At 54.1% G+C, this 15,429-nt stretch overlaps 1 protein-coding gene across 10 annotated transcripts in view; it reads right to left on the bottom strand.

Moving 5' to 3' along the window:
* Positions 1-6,756: 6,756 nt before the first annotated feature.
* The window catches only part of CACNA2D4 (calcium voltage-gated channel auxiliary subunit alpha2delta 4), a 132,814-nt gene continuing 124,141 nt past the window's right edge, over positions 6,757-15,429 (bottom strand). For 7 of the 10 annotated variants that reach the window (XM_074826116.1, XM_074826118.1, XM_074826119.1 and 4 more), the window contains 3 exons: positions 13,563-13,680; positions 10,635-10,752; positions 9,183-10,001 (listed from right to left, as the gene is read on the bottom strand). In XM_074826116.1, coding sequence (XP_074682217.1) covers positions 9,729-10,001; positions 10,635-10,752; positions 13,563-13,680 — 509 coding nt within the window. In that variant the 3' untranslated portion in view covers positions 9,183-9,728. The other 3 variants (XM_074826122.1, XM_074826126.1, XM_074826125.1) reach the window with 2 other exon arrangements.

Genomic DNA, 15,429 nt, shown 5'->3' with positions numbered 1-15,429 from the left:
TTGTCGTCTAGTTTGGATCTTTCTGTGCTGTGTGTGAAGCTTGAAAGAGTCGCACTCACTTTCTTCCTTCCCAGTGCTTACAGGCAGTGCTTTGTAGGTAGAAGACTTCTGGTGCAGAAACCGACCTGATGCCTAAAGGCTTGTTTACAGCTGAACTGATGCTTGCTGTGTGCCTCCTCGAGCTAAAGCCAGTGGGTGGGGGAGTTTGTGCAACTGAAACTTTAGTTCTGCTATGTGGCATCCTCCTGATGTCTGTAATTCACATCAAGTACGTGCCTGGTCTTGCCATAAGATTTGAATACTGTCTAGTGCATTTAAACATCACAGCAGACAGGGGTGTCCATAGACTGTGCTGCCTCTTAGCTACAGTGCTAATCTCGAGGGAAACTTGTTTTTCCATAATCTAGACCTTTATTCAGTGCCCACCGGAGTTGCCAGTTTAGTACAGGGCTGATGGTGGTGTGGGGGAAGGAGGTGTGGTTAGGTGTGTCTGGTGCCACCACTTCATGAAGATGCTTGTCATAAGAATTCCCTGACATATAATTATTCCAAACTTGCAGAGAATGAAAAGCCTGGGACAACATGTCTCCTGTCCCATGTCTGCTTGTTTTTGAGTGCTGCCATATTTTAAAAGTAACCTGAGGACAAAGTGGAATGGGTGTTGCTGCTAAGTTTCATCTTTTGTTTTGGAAAGATTAGCTGAACCCACGCTCTGGAGTGAGGGCATGAAGCTGCAGGGTGGTCTTAGGGCTGGCTAGCCTTTTTCAGGGGTCTCTCTCCATCCCCCAAGCCTCCATCCGAATCTAGGCTAGCTATAATTTCAAAGATTATCTATTTTTGTGTGTTTAGACACACTAATTTTCAGTGGCTCAGTTTTCCAGTTCCTGATCTTGCAGATTTTAGAGCAGACTGCATGTGTACTGCCCCTTCCTTCTCTAAAGTTTAAAAGGGCTTTCTTTTACCACTGCAGGCAGGGTGCCAGGCTAACGGGCAAACAAGGGAAAGGAACAAGCAGGCCAAGGAGTCGGACTGGGTAGAGTGTGGCGGGAGGAGGAGAAACTGATTTATGGACAGTATTGGAAAGCCAAAGGTGAAGCACTGAGGTGTGAGAGCTTGCAAGTAGAAAAATGGACAGGAGGGACCAAGGGGGTAAAGAACAAGAGCTGGGGCGGGGTGAGGGGGGGAAATGGGTGGGTGCTGGAGACTGTGGCGTTGTGAGCAAATTTTTGGGAGAGCTGAGATTCAGAAGAGACATTCAGAAGGCCTGGACTCAAATTCCTGGTGTAGAGGGAAACGCCTCCCAGCCTGTACCCCTGTAACAGACTGATGATCTCCTCCGGGTATGCAGGCTTAGGGGCTGTCGGGGGTGGGAAGGAGTGGGACTTGGCTGGGGAGGGAGTGGGGCTGGTGCTGACCAGAACAGCCCTGTGCCTAGAGTGGGGCCTTCTGCTCCTTCATCACTGTTCCTTGGCTGTCAGCAAACATCCGTGAGCTGCCTGGGCAAGATATGCATAACCCTCCTCTGGTGTTGGCTCACACTGACTCTCAGCATCTATGGCTCTGCTTTTTATCAGTCACTTGACTCAAGATACATGTTTTGCAGTGACTTGTAAGAGAGCCAGCTCCAGTAAATGACCTGTGACAGCTTGAGGTTTCAAGATGGATTTTTTTTTTTTTAAATGAAAAGCAAATTCAAGGAGTGTGGAGAACATTGGCATCAGATTACATGTGAATTATGCAAAAAGAAGCTTCCATGTTTGAGTATGAATTGGGTTTATTCTGTTTTCAGAAAGCAGAGTGATAGTTCAAAGTTGTCTGGGCAGGCTAAAATTGTGTGTCGTACCTCTTCTGCATGTCGTTGTGGCCATGCTTTGCCCTGAGAATCACTTGCTTCATTCATTGCAAAGGGCAAACTTATCCTGAGTATGGATTAAAGCTCTGCAATCAAGGTAGCAACATCTAAGGCCATTGCCTAAGTTTTTAAGGAACTGGAAATAAATGAAGCATATGATTAGGATGGAGGAGCTGAGTTTGGTTTAGTTGAAGCTATTAGAAGCTTCCCTGCAAAACTGAGTTCTTTTTTCCCTTTCTTTTTTTTCTCCCCTGCTTTCTGTGTGGCATCAAGCAGTTTGTTTGAACCAAACTCTCCTGCTGGTCAGTGCTTCTATATTTGTCTGGTGTGCCCAAGCTGAAATTCTCCAGGCTGATTTCCAGGAGGGCTGAGCACTGATATGCTTTGAAGCACATGTTCCCTAAAAAGATCAGCTCCTTGGAGAGGTGGTGTATTAATACTGAGGTCTGTATTGCTCTGTATGAAGAAGGAATACTGGCCTCGAGATCATGGCAACATCGAGGTGTCATACCCGATTATCTTCAGCTATTTTAACAATGAGCAACGTAGAAGCACATGAGGAAACCCTGTGCCCAGCATCACCTGGGCAGTGCTGCCATTCAGCTTCTGTGAGAATCGCACTGCAACTGGTCCCTTGTTTACCACCTTGCTCCCTGTCGGGAAGGTAGGCTCCTTGGGGAGGGATACGGGATGCGAGCCCAGCGCTCCTGTGTGTGTGCAAGGGGAGGGTTTGCCAGCTTGGTCTTACTTGTGGCATTTCCAGGAGCTTCACTTTTGCCATTCTCTCCTCTAGCAAAACTCATGTTTGAACGATGGAGCTATTCCTGTTTCTGAGCTGGGAGATGTTTGCACTTGGAGATTCATGATGATCTCGCTTATTGGCAGCTTCGTCTCTATAGTGGCACAACTGGGCCCAGAGGCTCTTCACAGTTGGCATAAAACCCGAACCGGTCTAGTTGTAAACAAGATGGGAAAATCATGGGCCTGGCTAGATTCCCAGACCAACGATGTGTTTCCCTAACAGAGGCAAATGACACCCAAACCAGCTCCAGTAGCTCTCTTTTGTTTTCATCTCTAACCATGCCGAACCTGTGCATGTGGTTTGAGGTTTGCCTTAGCGCTGGCTGGAGCCAAGCTCCCCTAAACTGAAGAATTTGCTCCCTGCAGCCGACGCCAGGCTGTGGGGCCAGCCCGGAGCCACTGATGGGGCAGAGACAGGGTTGGGCAGCTCCCTACCGCTTGCAACAGGAGCAGCTGGGACCGGGGGGTGGCAGCTGCTGCCGGGAAGAAGTGGGAAGCTGTCCCTCCTGGGAGGGAGCAGCCGCTGCCACCACCTCCCTGCCTGCTTCTGGCCACGGCGGCCAGCCCGGAGCTCTGCCCTGGCTCTGGCCCAGCTCCCCTGTCTCACTGCCTGCAGGGGCAGCTGGGCTGGCTTTGCTGCCTTTGCCAGGGAGCCTCCTGCCAGTTTTGAAAGCGATACTGTGTCCCTCGGAGCCGGGCAGGAGGAGGTGACATCAGGCTGCAGCCCCTGCTGCTGGAGGGGCCAGCTGTGTGGCTCTGAAGAAGGCCACTGCTGGCTGAAATTTAGACGAGTTGATGTGGGGGCTTCCCTGGCACCTCCCTGTCCCCTTCTGTGCCACCTGCGAGAGGCCAGCCCCTGGTGTGACGGTGGCCTCTGGGAAGGCCAGCAGCCTCCTGCCACTGTCCCCGCAGCCTGTCCTCAAGAAGGGCCGAGGAGGCACCTGTGCACATCCCTGTGCAACGCAGGCGCTGATCCTCGTAATGCCGGCGGGAAGGACAGTGGAGGCTGCCTGGCTCCAGAGGAGCCAAACAGGGGTGTAAAGACAGGGCTCAGTGCACAGCCCTCTCCTGCCGCCAGTGGGGGCCTGTCTGGGGAAAGGCGGGGTGACAGGGCTCCCAAAATTTGAGGCGGCAGCAGCAGCAAGCAAAGCAGGAAGAGCTGATGAAATTTCCTGCAGGGCCCACGAGGTATTTACTGAAGAAACGTGCTTGGTGGCGTTCAAGTGGGACTATTACAGTTTGTGTCATGCGCCGATGACGAGCTGCGTTGCTGTGGCTGATGTCATGGGAGGTAATGACAGCGGTGTTTGCTGACAAAGGCTCCTTTCAAGTGCAGGCAGAGGTGGTGTAAGGGAACCTGCAGTGTGGGCAGGGCAGAGGCCCCGGGGAACAGCCTGCGCCAAGGGATGGGGGAGCTCCCTGGTGTCCAGGGGGGATGGGGGCAGCAACCCCCTCCAGTGAGGGTCCAGTTGGTGATGGAGTTGTTCAGCTCGTGGGAGTTTGATGCTCCTTCTCCACTTGCTTTTGAAAAAATTGCTTTGTGCAAAAGTGCATGCTGCGTTTGGCTGCCCTCAGCCCCCCTCCCCTCCAAGCAGAGGCTTGGGAGAGCCCAGGATTTCTGTGCTGAAAGTACCATCGGGCTTTATCAGCACAAAAAAGCATCCTGGAAAATATTCTGAGGAGCTCAAGTTTGAGAGGTGCGCATAAACCCGAGCAAGACTGTGGTACTGGTCCTTGGCAGAGAAGGTCACCCCCCACCACCCCCTTAATCCACTTGGAGCATCCAGTGCCTTGCTGCAGCTGCTGCCATCCCCAGCCCGGGATGTGCCAGGCTCTTGGTGAGTGTAAACCAACTCAGGCCAGCCTGCTGAAGAGCTGCTGCTTTTGTGCCCGCTCCCAACTGCTAACAGCCGCTGTAAATCCCAGACTCATTTTCCTACTATTTTGTAGGATGAAGTCATCTCTGTCTGGCCATACTCGAAGGTCTAGTCATCCATCTGCTCTGTCCCAAGGCATGAGTCAAGGAAGGGCATGTGTATGTGATGCTGTGCAAGGTGTGTGTCCCTGTCTGCAGCTTGGACACCCTCAGTGCCCCCCACAGCACTTGGTGGGGTCCAGGATTACCTCAGTCTGCAGTGGGGTGTTTCTGAAGCCTGTAAGGAGTGTAACACAGAGATTTTAGGTCCCTTCCCAGCTCCCTCTCCACCTGCCTGGGAGGAAATCGACTGCAGATTTAAGGCTTGTGAAGCCCCTGATTTGTGCAGCAGTCAGATGTGGCCAGGTGGGTCTGACGGACACCCCTCACTGCGGAGCACTGCTTGTGTGCCTTAACAGAATAAACCCTCATGCCTACAGTTTGTGTGCTTATGGGGGTGGACACAATCCTTCAGGAGGTACAGCTGTGATTTATAGTGCTGTATCAGGATGGCAGCAGGATGCTGCTCAGCTGCAAGTGAGAGATGGCTCCTCTCACAGCTGCTCCACTGCTGTTCAGATCCTCTGGCCTCAGATCCCTGTTTGCTTTTGCTGACCTATTTTCGTCTGCTGTGCCCAGCACATGGCTGAAGAAGTTGGGAGCTAGAGCAGCTGCTCTTCCTGAGGATTCTTCTCTTGCTGTAGGGCCATGAACAAGCCAGGCAAGTAGAGCACTTCATGGAATTTGCTTAACCCCATATTGGAGGCCAGAAACAGGTAGGTGTGCTTGGGGTCTGCTTTGCTGGCAAAAAACAAGCCAGCCATTTGCCTTCCAAAGGTAAAACAATATCTAGATGCAGCTCATCCCACTGTGGATCAGCAGCACCATGGGAAGAAAAGAGCTGTGTTTGCCTCCTGATAAGCAGCTAAGACAGACCTCATGTACAGAAACCGCTTCTGTAGCAAAACTGGGTGCTGTGTTGTGTGTGTGCTGCCTCCCCTGGGGAGCACCAGCATGGCCCCCGGGAGCCGCTGTGGCCAAGCACACCCACGCGGGTTTTGAGGGCAGCAGTGCGGGGCAGCTCCCCTCTTCCCTGTTCTCCACAGCAAGCATGGGAGTGGGTCTATAAATCACACTCCCTCCCTGGGCAGCAGGGAGTGCCCCCAGAGGGTGCCTGGCACTGCCCAAATGCTGCTGCTGGAGCTTCCCAGGGACCCCGGGGTCTCCTCCATCCTCCCGCACAGGACCCGGGCGAGGAGGGATGCCTGGGACATCCCTATCAAGCACTGAGTGCAAGTGCGGGGGCACAGTGGGAGCAGGCGATGCAGCCCAGTGAGGGGTATAAGGAGACATCTCCCCCCATGGCCCTGCAGCCAGAGTCTGGGGAGCTGTGCTGCAGGAGTGGGGCACCCCCAGAGCGGCCCCAGCTCAGGTGGTGGGGGGCTGTGGGGTCATGCCTCACCCTCATCCCCTCCCAGGAGCCACTCTTCTCTGGAGATGCACCAGAGCATCTCCTGACTACTAGTCGTTGCCCAGTTTCACTCCCTAAGCCCCAGCTCAAGCCCTGCAGCATGGGTGGGAGGGGAGCCGTTTGCTGCGGGGCACGGGGTAACTCGAGGGGGCAGCTGGTGAGCACTGGAGGTGGCAGCACGGGCTGGCGGGTTGGGATGCGATCTGCGGGACTGAGGTGGCACAGGCTGAGGTGAGTGCTTGGCATTTGCTGCCAGCCCTGGCAGAGCGCAAGCCGAACGGGCCAGCCGTGCCCACAGCCTGGCTCTTGCTGCCTGGCAGGTGCCCGGGGAAGCCCTGGCAGCAGCTCCTCTTGCTTTAGCCGGCTGCGCCCCAGCGCTGGCTGCACAGAGGGAGATATCCATGCTCCTGCTGCTCACGGCAGCTGCTCGGCGCTGTGGCATGCAAACGGTGCGGGTGACTCCACAGCCCTGTTCCCAGTGTGCTCGGGTTTTAAGTCAGGGCAAACCTTCGCCCTTACTTTTTGATTTAAGAAATAATCCAGTTCTCACCCCTGTCCTATTCCCTCCAGTGGCAACCTATGCACAAACTTGCGGAGTCAGATAAGCCAGGTATTAATTCTTGTCTTCACTCTCTCAGTGCAAGTCTCTTCACAGGCCCATGTTTATTGTGGATTAATGCACCCAAAATCAAACACAGTTCATATGTAGAAGAGCAATGTGTATTTATATCTTTTTTAAGCTGAGTGGAGATAGCACTGCTAATCCTTTCTGACAGGGCAGTCACCCTTGAGAGTGGTGCCCCAGGAAGGCAGGCACCGAGGGGCTGGGGGAGCTGTGCCAGCCAGCGGGGGATGCCCTGAGCCGGTGGCTCCTCTGTCTGCGAGCAGCTCCTGACTTCTCGGCCTTGACAGCAGGCTCTTTTCCCTCTACGCTGCCTTCATCTTCCTCAGCTGCTTCTGGCTCTGATAAGGTCACTGCATCTGAAGCCTGGAAACCATCTCTACCTCCAGATTTACTTCATTCTACTTCCACAGCCAGAGCTGTAACATCCTCAGATGTCCCCACCGGGACCTGGTTGTGGCCAGTACTGTCCCCTTAGGGTTCGGTGGTGCTGGGGGTAAGAGGAGCACCATCCGTATTGATGCTGGGATGTGTTTGTGGTCTCCTGCTCCTGTGGGGAAGGGGACAGCCCTGGTGTGAGGATAAAGCCCTTTCCCATAAAACTGCCCTTTGCAGCAGCTGCATGTAGGTCCAACCCTGGTGGTGGCGGCTGCAGGAGCGGGTGGCTTGGTGGGCTCAGTGAGGAGCTCCGCAGCACCTCACAGCCAGCACGTGCGGAGGGCAGCGTTGTGGGCAGCACTGCTTGTTAGGCAGTGAGCGAGGAGGGTGGAGGCGCTTCCCCTGCAGGAGGTGGCAGCTCCGTGTGATGAGCCACACAGTCCTCAGGTGGCTGGAGGGGTGCAGGGGGCTCCCTTGCTGGCCTGCTCCCTTGGTGACACCACAGTGTACCCAAGGGGGCCGGGGTGGCTACAGATGGGGATGGTGCAGAGCTCAAAGTGAGACCCTATTTCTGTCTGTAGCCATTGGCTGTGGCATCCCTACCCCTGCACGTACCCTGCTGGTGCTGGGACCCCCCACCCTGCCTCAGGGTGACAGAGAGCTGGCTGGTTCACAGGGTCTGCTGCACAGCCAGAGGCTATTTTTCCCGAGCTCCAGTAAAAACAGTGGCACAGCGACCAGGAGCACTTCTTGGCATCCCCATGAGTTGCTGGCACATGGCTGATGGCCAGGCCTCCACAGCTGCATTTGCAGTCCCTCCACCCGCGCCCCATCCCCACAGGTTCAACGGGGAGCGGCGTTTCGGAGAGGTAGTGCAGGACTGCGATTAGCACCAAACATGACATGCTGAAGCTTAAGTATCTATTTAAAATATGCCATATATTTGTTTTTAACCAGATGGTATGGAGCAGTTCATACAAAAAAAATGGAAAAATGGATGCTCCCCACCCGCTGTCCGTAAAGCTCTGTGAGAAATGGCCCATGCCCACCAGCCAGGAACGCCAGGCTCAGGGCATGGGGCTGCTTGCCCCAGGACAACCAAGGGCAGCTTCAATGAGCAGGGCAGTGCTGCTCTGAGGGTAAGAGTGCCCATTTCCTAGCTGCTTCTGCAGTGAAACTAGCAGGCACCAGGAAACATACCCCCTCTTTTGGTGGGACACAGATAACCCCTTCCCAGAGGTAAGTCTACATCTAGATGAGAATCTGGATGCTGTGCTAGCAGTACTAGGAGGGGTCTCCTCGGCAGAGCTGGTGTAGCTGCAGCTAACTAGTCAAGCCGTGCTACTTCCCGTTGTCAGGTGTGTATTAAGTTAGTGCAGTTCAGGTTAGGTGCCATGTCTTGCCACTGGGGGCCTGGTTGAGGACCACCCCCAAGACCAGGAGATGCTGCCTCCCTGCTGGGAAGCACTAAGGGCCCTGTTCCAGCAGGGCTGTGCCTGGGCTGCTCCAGACCTGGATGCTCAAAATCCTGGCAGCTCCCACTGAAGGACAGGCAGACAGTGTCCCCTGCCCCTCCTGCTCTCCTAAGGCCAGATCTGCCCCACCGAGCCCTCTGCCTCTTGGGGCCAACTACCCCAAAGTGGCTCTGTGGGAGGTAGGGTGATGCTGAAATGCCAGCCATGCCAACGACGTCGGCCGTCCTGGCTGTGAGCCAATGGCCAGAAGGAGCAGCTCAGTAGGGAGCATGCTGGGAATGACCCTGTTGGTCCTCACACAGGCCTTTTGCCGTGGGCTTTCGAGGAGGGAGCAGCTTCCACCATTGGCACCACGCTGAACCTCATGGTGAAGGATGCAGGATGTGCTGTGCCACGTTGTTAACACCCTGTTTCCCTAGGGAGTCACAGCGGGCTTCCCAGAAGGGCCTGTGTCCCCATCTCCTCCCCTCCCGCCACTCTGGCCAGCAGCAGCCCCATCCTCCTGGGTCTCTGCCTCATAAGGTGCATTGCAGGCAGCATCACTGTTGCAGGCAGCATCACTGTTGCAGGCAGTGTCACTGCAGGAGCAGCGCCAGGGGCAGGAGGAGCAGTGTTGGTGAGATGGAGACCTCGGCAGTGCCACCACAGTCTTGGGCATTTTCCTGGGAGATGGGAGAGAAGGCATCAGCTTGCTTACCGCCAGGGTGGCTGCTGGCAGAGGGAAGGGAGCCCACCCCTCACCTTTGGAAGGGGGAGCAATGCCTGTGGCTGAAAGAAAGGATCACTGGGGGCAAAGGAAGGGACTGGTTTGATACCCATGGGCCATGGTGGCCACCTGCGAGCTGGGAAGGCGCTCACCTTCTCGGCTTTCCCCTGCACCCTGAAACTGATCCCTCAGCCTTGGAGACTGCAGCAGGATTGGCTCCTGCCTGCACATCCCTCCTGCAGCTCCTTCCAGCATCCCCTGTGCATGAGTGGGTCACTGCGCCTGCTCCTGACCCCACGGGGCAGGGACAGGCAGCTGGGCTGCCTTGCACGCTGTGTGAAGGTGCCTGGACCAAACTCCTGCCAGCCTGGTGGGTGGGAGAGCTGCCTGGATGCACTAAGCCCAGGTTGCAAGGGCTGGTTACAAGAATTGGGGCTCTTGCAGCAGGTGAACCTCCCGAAGAAGCCCAGCAACCCTGTGATGTCTGAGCTCAAGCCCTTCCCAGGTGTCACTGGTGTGACTGTCCTCCTGCTAGGAAGCCTCCTGGGGAGTCACACACTGTGTCTGCATCCAGCCAGCAGCATGGGCACATGATACACACAACGCAGGGGAGCAAGAGGAGACACGTGCACGGGGGTACAGGCATGCCCAGGGTGAAACCCAGCCATGTGCACTCCCTCCCTCCTGTGCTGCCCCAGGGTACCTCAGGGTGAAACGCGTGGCACGTGTCTGGCCGCCGCCTCAGCTTCTGGGACCGCATCCGTTCACACTTCACTGAAGCGTTATGTGCGAGGCTGTTAAGGTCACTGGCAACGGCAGGCAGGAAAAAGGGGAACGAGCACTGCGCGAACCCACGGGGCCCTGTTCCCAGTTTTCTTGGTGTTACTGCACAACCTGGGAGACAGAGCAGGTAGGATGAGGGAAGGGCAGGTCCCCCTGCATGGGCTGGAGACATTGCCAACCCCTGCAAGATGTGAAGGAATCATGGGCAGCTGAAAGTGGCCAAAATGCCTGGAGAAGGCTTAGCTTCACGGTGACAAGCTGCACCATGTCACTGCCCTTATGAGGAGCAAGGGATGAGGACCCAGCAGGGATGAGTTATGGAAGCACCTGGGAGCAGTGCCCAGCTGCACCCACCCCACCACTGATCCTTTCATCTGGCATGTCCCACCCTCACCCTCGTACAGTGCATCTGACAGCCTGGATTCCTCTTGGGGGGCTGAAAGGCAGAACCGTTACCTCCTCTCCACCGCACCACAACTCTACCTGCTCCATGTCTCGCTCTCCAGCTGTCCCACAAGTCAGGCCATGCCCTCCACCCCCATGGCAATTGCCCTGGCAGCACGTTTTCCACCCTAGCAAAAATGGAGAGGAAAGGGCCCGTGGAGCTGTGTGTCCCTGCTGTGCGTGGAAGGATATATTTGACTTCTTTCACATCCAACAGGACGGGTGGGAAGAAGCTGCAGTCGCAGGCAGCATCCGTGATGAGGAGCAGCAGGTTACTGCTGGCGATCTGCTGCACCACAAACATCCTGCAAGAAAAGAGCGGGTGGGAGAAAGCACATCCCTCTTGCTGCAGTGCCAGAGCAGCAGCCCCAGCATCACCTGGCCCACATCAAAGAAATCCAACAAAACCAGAGATCATCAGAAATGGAATGCCAGCAGAAAGCAGGCGAGCAGCTGTATGCACGAAGGAGGTGGCGTTAGCACACCTTTTTGGCCTCAGGAAGCTCCGAAGTGGCTCAGATTTACAGCTCTATGCTATGCACAAAAGCCAAAATCAAACCCAAAACCCAACCAACCAAAAATACCAACCAACAAACAAAACCCAACACAAGCCCTCCCCAAATGGGGCAGCATGTCACAGCAGCTGACACCTGAGAAGGCCTGATTTCATCCAGAGGTGTGCCAGTGCCCATTCAGCGTATATTTATGCATATGCTTATACAGTGCAAGGAAGTATGTACTATGTGGTCCTGCAAGAAGCAGAGTTTTGCTAAATTTCATGTTATTGGAGTGAGAAAAGGAGGATCCCAGTATCATTGCATGTTATGTCAATGTGATAGGACTGACCAACTGGTGCTTGGTCTTGCCTACTGCCACAAAAACATGCAGCTTCAGTTTGCAGCCACAATTTTGCCTGCCCTTTCCCCTCCCTGTCGGACAAGCAGACTATGGAAAAGGGCTGGTGATGAGCACAGGCACCTGCCGGCAGGGATGTCCTTAGTTGTAAGCATTTGCCCGAGGACGTGCATGTGTGGGCTTGCGGCAGCATTGCTGCCCGGTTGTGCAGGCGGCGGAAGGCTTGTGTGGGCAGAGTGGGATGAGGGCAGGCACGTGTTTCAGCTGTGTGCAGGGTTTTGTGTGTGAGTGTGTGTGCCACGCATCTGCACAGGCAGCTCAGACATGTCTCTGAGTTCACAAGGCTGCATGTGCCTGTGACTGTGGGCTTGCACACCAGCACGTGCACACGGGCACCCCTGGGCAACCACGGGGAGTGGCAGGGGGTGCGTGTCCAAGCGTACGCACGCCGGTGTCACCACAAGGCGTGGTACGTGTCTGGGCATCTCACCAGCCTGTGTCACCCCCCCACCGATGCCTCGCAGGCATTCCCTGCCCTCTGCCAGCACAGAGGCTGCAGCCACCCAAAGCAGGGCTGAGCTGCCCATGCTGCTGTCCTCTGCTGCCTGCCAGGCGCTGGGTGGCCGTACAGCCCTGGCAAGGAGCCTGCAGGCTGGCCTGGGGTTGCTGGGCACCGGGAAGGCCAAGGACATCAGGCTGCAATGCTGCAGTGGTCCTGCTAATCACCTCTCTGCCAAGGGAGAGGGCTTCTGGGTTGGAAATACAGGTTTGCGATGATGTGCCCACTGGAGAACTGTCCTGTCTCCCTGGTTATTCACTGCCTAGTCTCACTGCCTTCTAGCCTCCAGGGATTTCTGTATTCACTTTTAAAGGTGCTGCATGTCACACACTGCAGCACGACCATTTCATTAGTATTCCTGGCTGATGACTGCTTTGACAAGCAGATTTTAACCCATGGACAAATTCAGTAACCAGGATAGAGGTGCCCCGTGCACCAATCCGCAAGCCAACTTTTTGCCCGGGGTGGAGCACCCAGCCTACCCTCCCTCCACTGGGAACCAGCTAGGTTTGCGAAACATGATCGGGAAAGCCTCCACGCTTGAGTGGGCCACTGACTAACGGTCCACAGCGTCGTGGTGTGTGTCTCTCCCAAACAACTGCATGAAAGATGCACAGGAGATGCGCCCAGGATCCAGAGGTTGCAACTATGCCTGTAACTATGAAGGAGCGGATCAGGACACAGCGGCTGACTGCACTGCTGAGGTCCTGCCTCCAGCAAGGAGGGGTCAGCCCCAGGCTGCGTTGGTGGCAGAGCTCTGTGCAGCAACAGCTTAATGCCCAAACAGGTCAGTTTGGGGCACTCAGCTCCTCTGGATCAGCCAAGAGCTTGTTGCGCCTACACAATGCCTTGTTGTCACCAAATCTGCAATCTCTTCTAAAACAATGTTTGGCAAGGCCTGGTTTTCCTAAAGTCATGCTGACTAGCACAGGCTGTTTTCCTAACCTTTAAGTCTTTCCTGCAGACTAAGTCTGAAGTCAGACTAGGTAGGATTGTTGGTTTTTTTTTTCAAGCATGATTCCAGTCAGATCTGTTTGAACGCCTCATGTTAGGAAAAGCTGGACCAGTGGAAATTCATCCTTGTCACCTTTCCACACGTGATTGCTGATGGCGCTATGCAATTGCTGAAAACAGCCTCTTTTCACAATGACTCTTCTGTTATTTTTGACTGTTCATTCTCTTAAAATGAAAATGGAAAATAAAAAAGAGGACCTGTGTTTTAATTTCTTTTAACACTTGTCTTTTTCCCCCCCTCCCTGGGTTTGTTTTTTTTTTTTTGGTAGAAAAACAGAAAAGAGGGAAAATAAAAAAAGGAAAAGGAAAGCTGAAAGCATTGCAAAAAGGAAAATTTTTTAAGGAGAAAACTTTGCCAGAAACATGAAAAAACAGAAAAAGTTCCTTTCTGAAATCTGTGGAATGGAAAGATATATATATATATATATATATATATATATATTTAAATGCTCTTTCCCTTGTTCTACAGCCACCTCTGCTTATTAACAAATTCTTTTAATTTTTTTTCTTTTTATCAAGAAGTGGTAATTTGGTCACTTCACCTCCTCATTGTCCAACGTGGCTGTTTAGCTCTGCTCTGCAGCCAGAGCTGCAAATGCAGTGGTGGCCATGCCATAGGCACAGCACCAAGCACGTGCTGTCACAACCTGGGGAGCCCCCAAATGAAAGGAAAGCTGCAATTCTTACTTTTGGCAGTCTCCGCACTCAATCAGCCCATTTGTCTCCTTGATGGCTGGCTCATACACGAAAACGGGGTACTCGGTGTCACAGGGCTGCAAGGTGTCGTGCTTCTTGTGCTTGTGAGCTGCAACGGTAAGGAGACAAGGTGAGAAATGAAGGGCAGAGGATCCCATAGAAGCGGTCTGCACTGAGATGGAAGCATTTAAGACTGGCAACGTAGGCTGGAGGAGCAGCCCTGTGTCCCCCCGCTGCGATAGTGGCCAAGAGCAGGTGCCCACCAGAGAAGCAGAGGAAGGAGATGCTGCAGAAAGCAGCGAGGCAGTGATCCCTGCTCCCACTAGGTGGGGTGGGAAAACCGGCCTATGTGAGAAATGCGCCCAATATTCCCACTCGCCTTCCCCAAGGAAGCCTGGACCCTATCTTGCCAAAGCCGCAGCCGTGGGACCACAGCAGCCGCAGCACCCCAGGGACCCCCATGGCCAGTTAGGCAGGGGCATGTGGGCACTGGTATCCCTGTGTTCAAAGGAGGGGGGTCTACCAAACCAGCAGCATAAATAAAGTCCCTCCTGCCTAACCCAGCCCCGGTTCACACACTTTTTTAAACATTCAAAGCTGCGGCTGGGCTGGTCCTCAGTGCCTGTGCTGGGGGATGTGCCCCTGCGGGGACCCTGCGTGTCTGTGGTGGGGTTCTCTATCAACTGCTGAGCCTTCCTGAGCCCTCTGAGATTTCCAAGTGAGACCACAGCAGGCAATTGGAGGGGTTGAGTATGTGTCACATTAAAAAGAAAACACCACCAGCAAACAGATCTGGCCTGAGACCACAGGAAAGCAGATGACAGCTCTCAAGGACCAGCAGAGATCCAGCTAATGCACACCAGAGGCAGGGAGCAGCTGCTCCATCACTCGTCAATCACACTCTGTGGGACTACCAAACTAATTTGGGGATGAGGGGGAGCTGAACCACCTTACTGAGCCTCCCTTGAGAAGCACGGGCATCCTTTCTAGGAGTTCAGCGAAGTCTGCCTTGCCTGAAACTACTGCCTTGGGCCCTTCTGGCAATTATTTTCTGCAGTTGGAGGTAGCAAAGCCAGCTACTGCCTCTGTAAGACACAGGGGAATGTTGCCGATGGAAATGCAAGGCTTTGTTGCTAGGGCAGAGGTGACTGCAGCTCAGCCAGCAACAAGTATGAGAGATGGTTTCTACATCAGCTTTGTGTCTGATCACAGAAGACTTGCTCCGTAGGCCTCCACCCACACAGCACAGGGAGGTGGGGCAGGGAAGAGAGTCCTTCTGATGTGGAGGATGAGCATCTTATCCCTTGCAGCAGTGACGCTGAAGATTTATAGAAAAATGCAGCAACACGGGTTTTAATCAGTAAATGTATGGTAAGAAGGCACCAAGAGGGTATCCATGATTCTGATGGGTAATCTGCATCGCTGTAAAACCCTTGCTGAGGGCTATGGTCTCGTCTCCCTCAACATTGCTGGAGGACACAGAAAGAGGCAGTCACCACTCTGCAGAGCTTGCCGTCTAAACAATGTGGATTACATGAGAGAGAGACAAGATGGATGATTTTCTCTGATTTTTCTCTCCACCATGGTGATCCAGCGGCACAAGACATCCATTAAGAACCAGGAACTGCAGCCCAATCTCCCCTCTGGTGCCTTTCCCAGGTGAATATGATGGGTACTCAAACACCTCCTTGCAGTACAGAGTCCCTGGTAGTTGTGCCTTGGGCTTTTCTTCTGAATTCTCAAAAAATGTCACTCTCAAGACAGCCTCCTACTTAAATCCTCCCAGACTGTGGGACCCACCTTTTAGTATCATGGTTAGGTTCATTTTGCACTGACCCAAAAGCACACAGGACTTGAT

This window comes from Strix aluco, chromosome 5 (genome assembly GCF_031877795.1).
Source record: "Strix aluco isolate bStrAlu1 chromosome 5, bStrAlu1.hap1, whole genome shotgun sequence".
Classification (NCBI taxonomy): domain Eukaryota; kingdom Metazoa; phylum Chordata; class Aves; order Strigiformes; family Strigidae; genus Strix; species Strix aluco.
The sequence above is the reverse complement of the archived record's forward strand: the minus strand, read 5'-3'. Positions and strand labels throughout refer to the sequence as shown.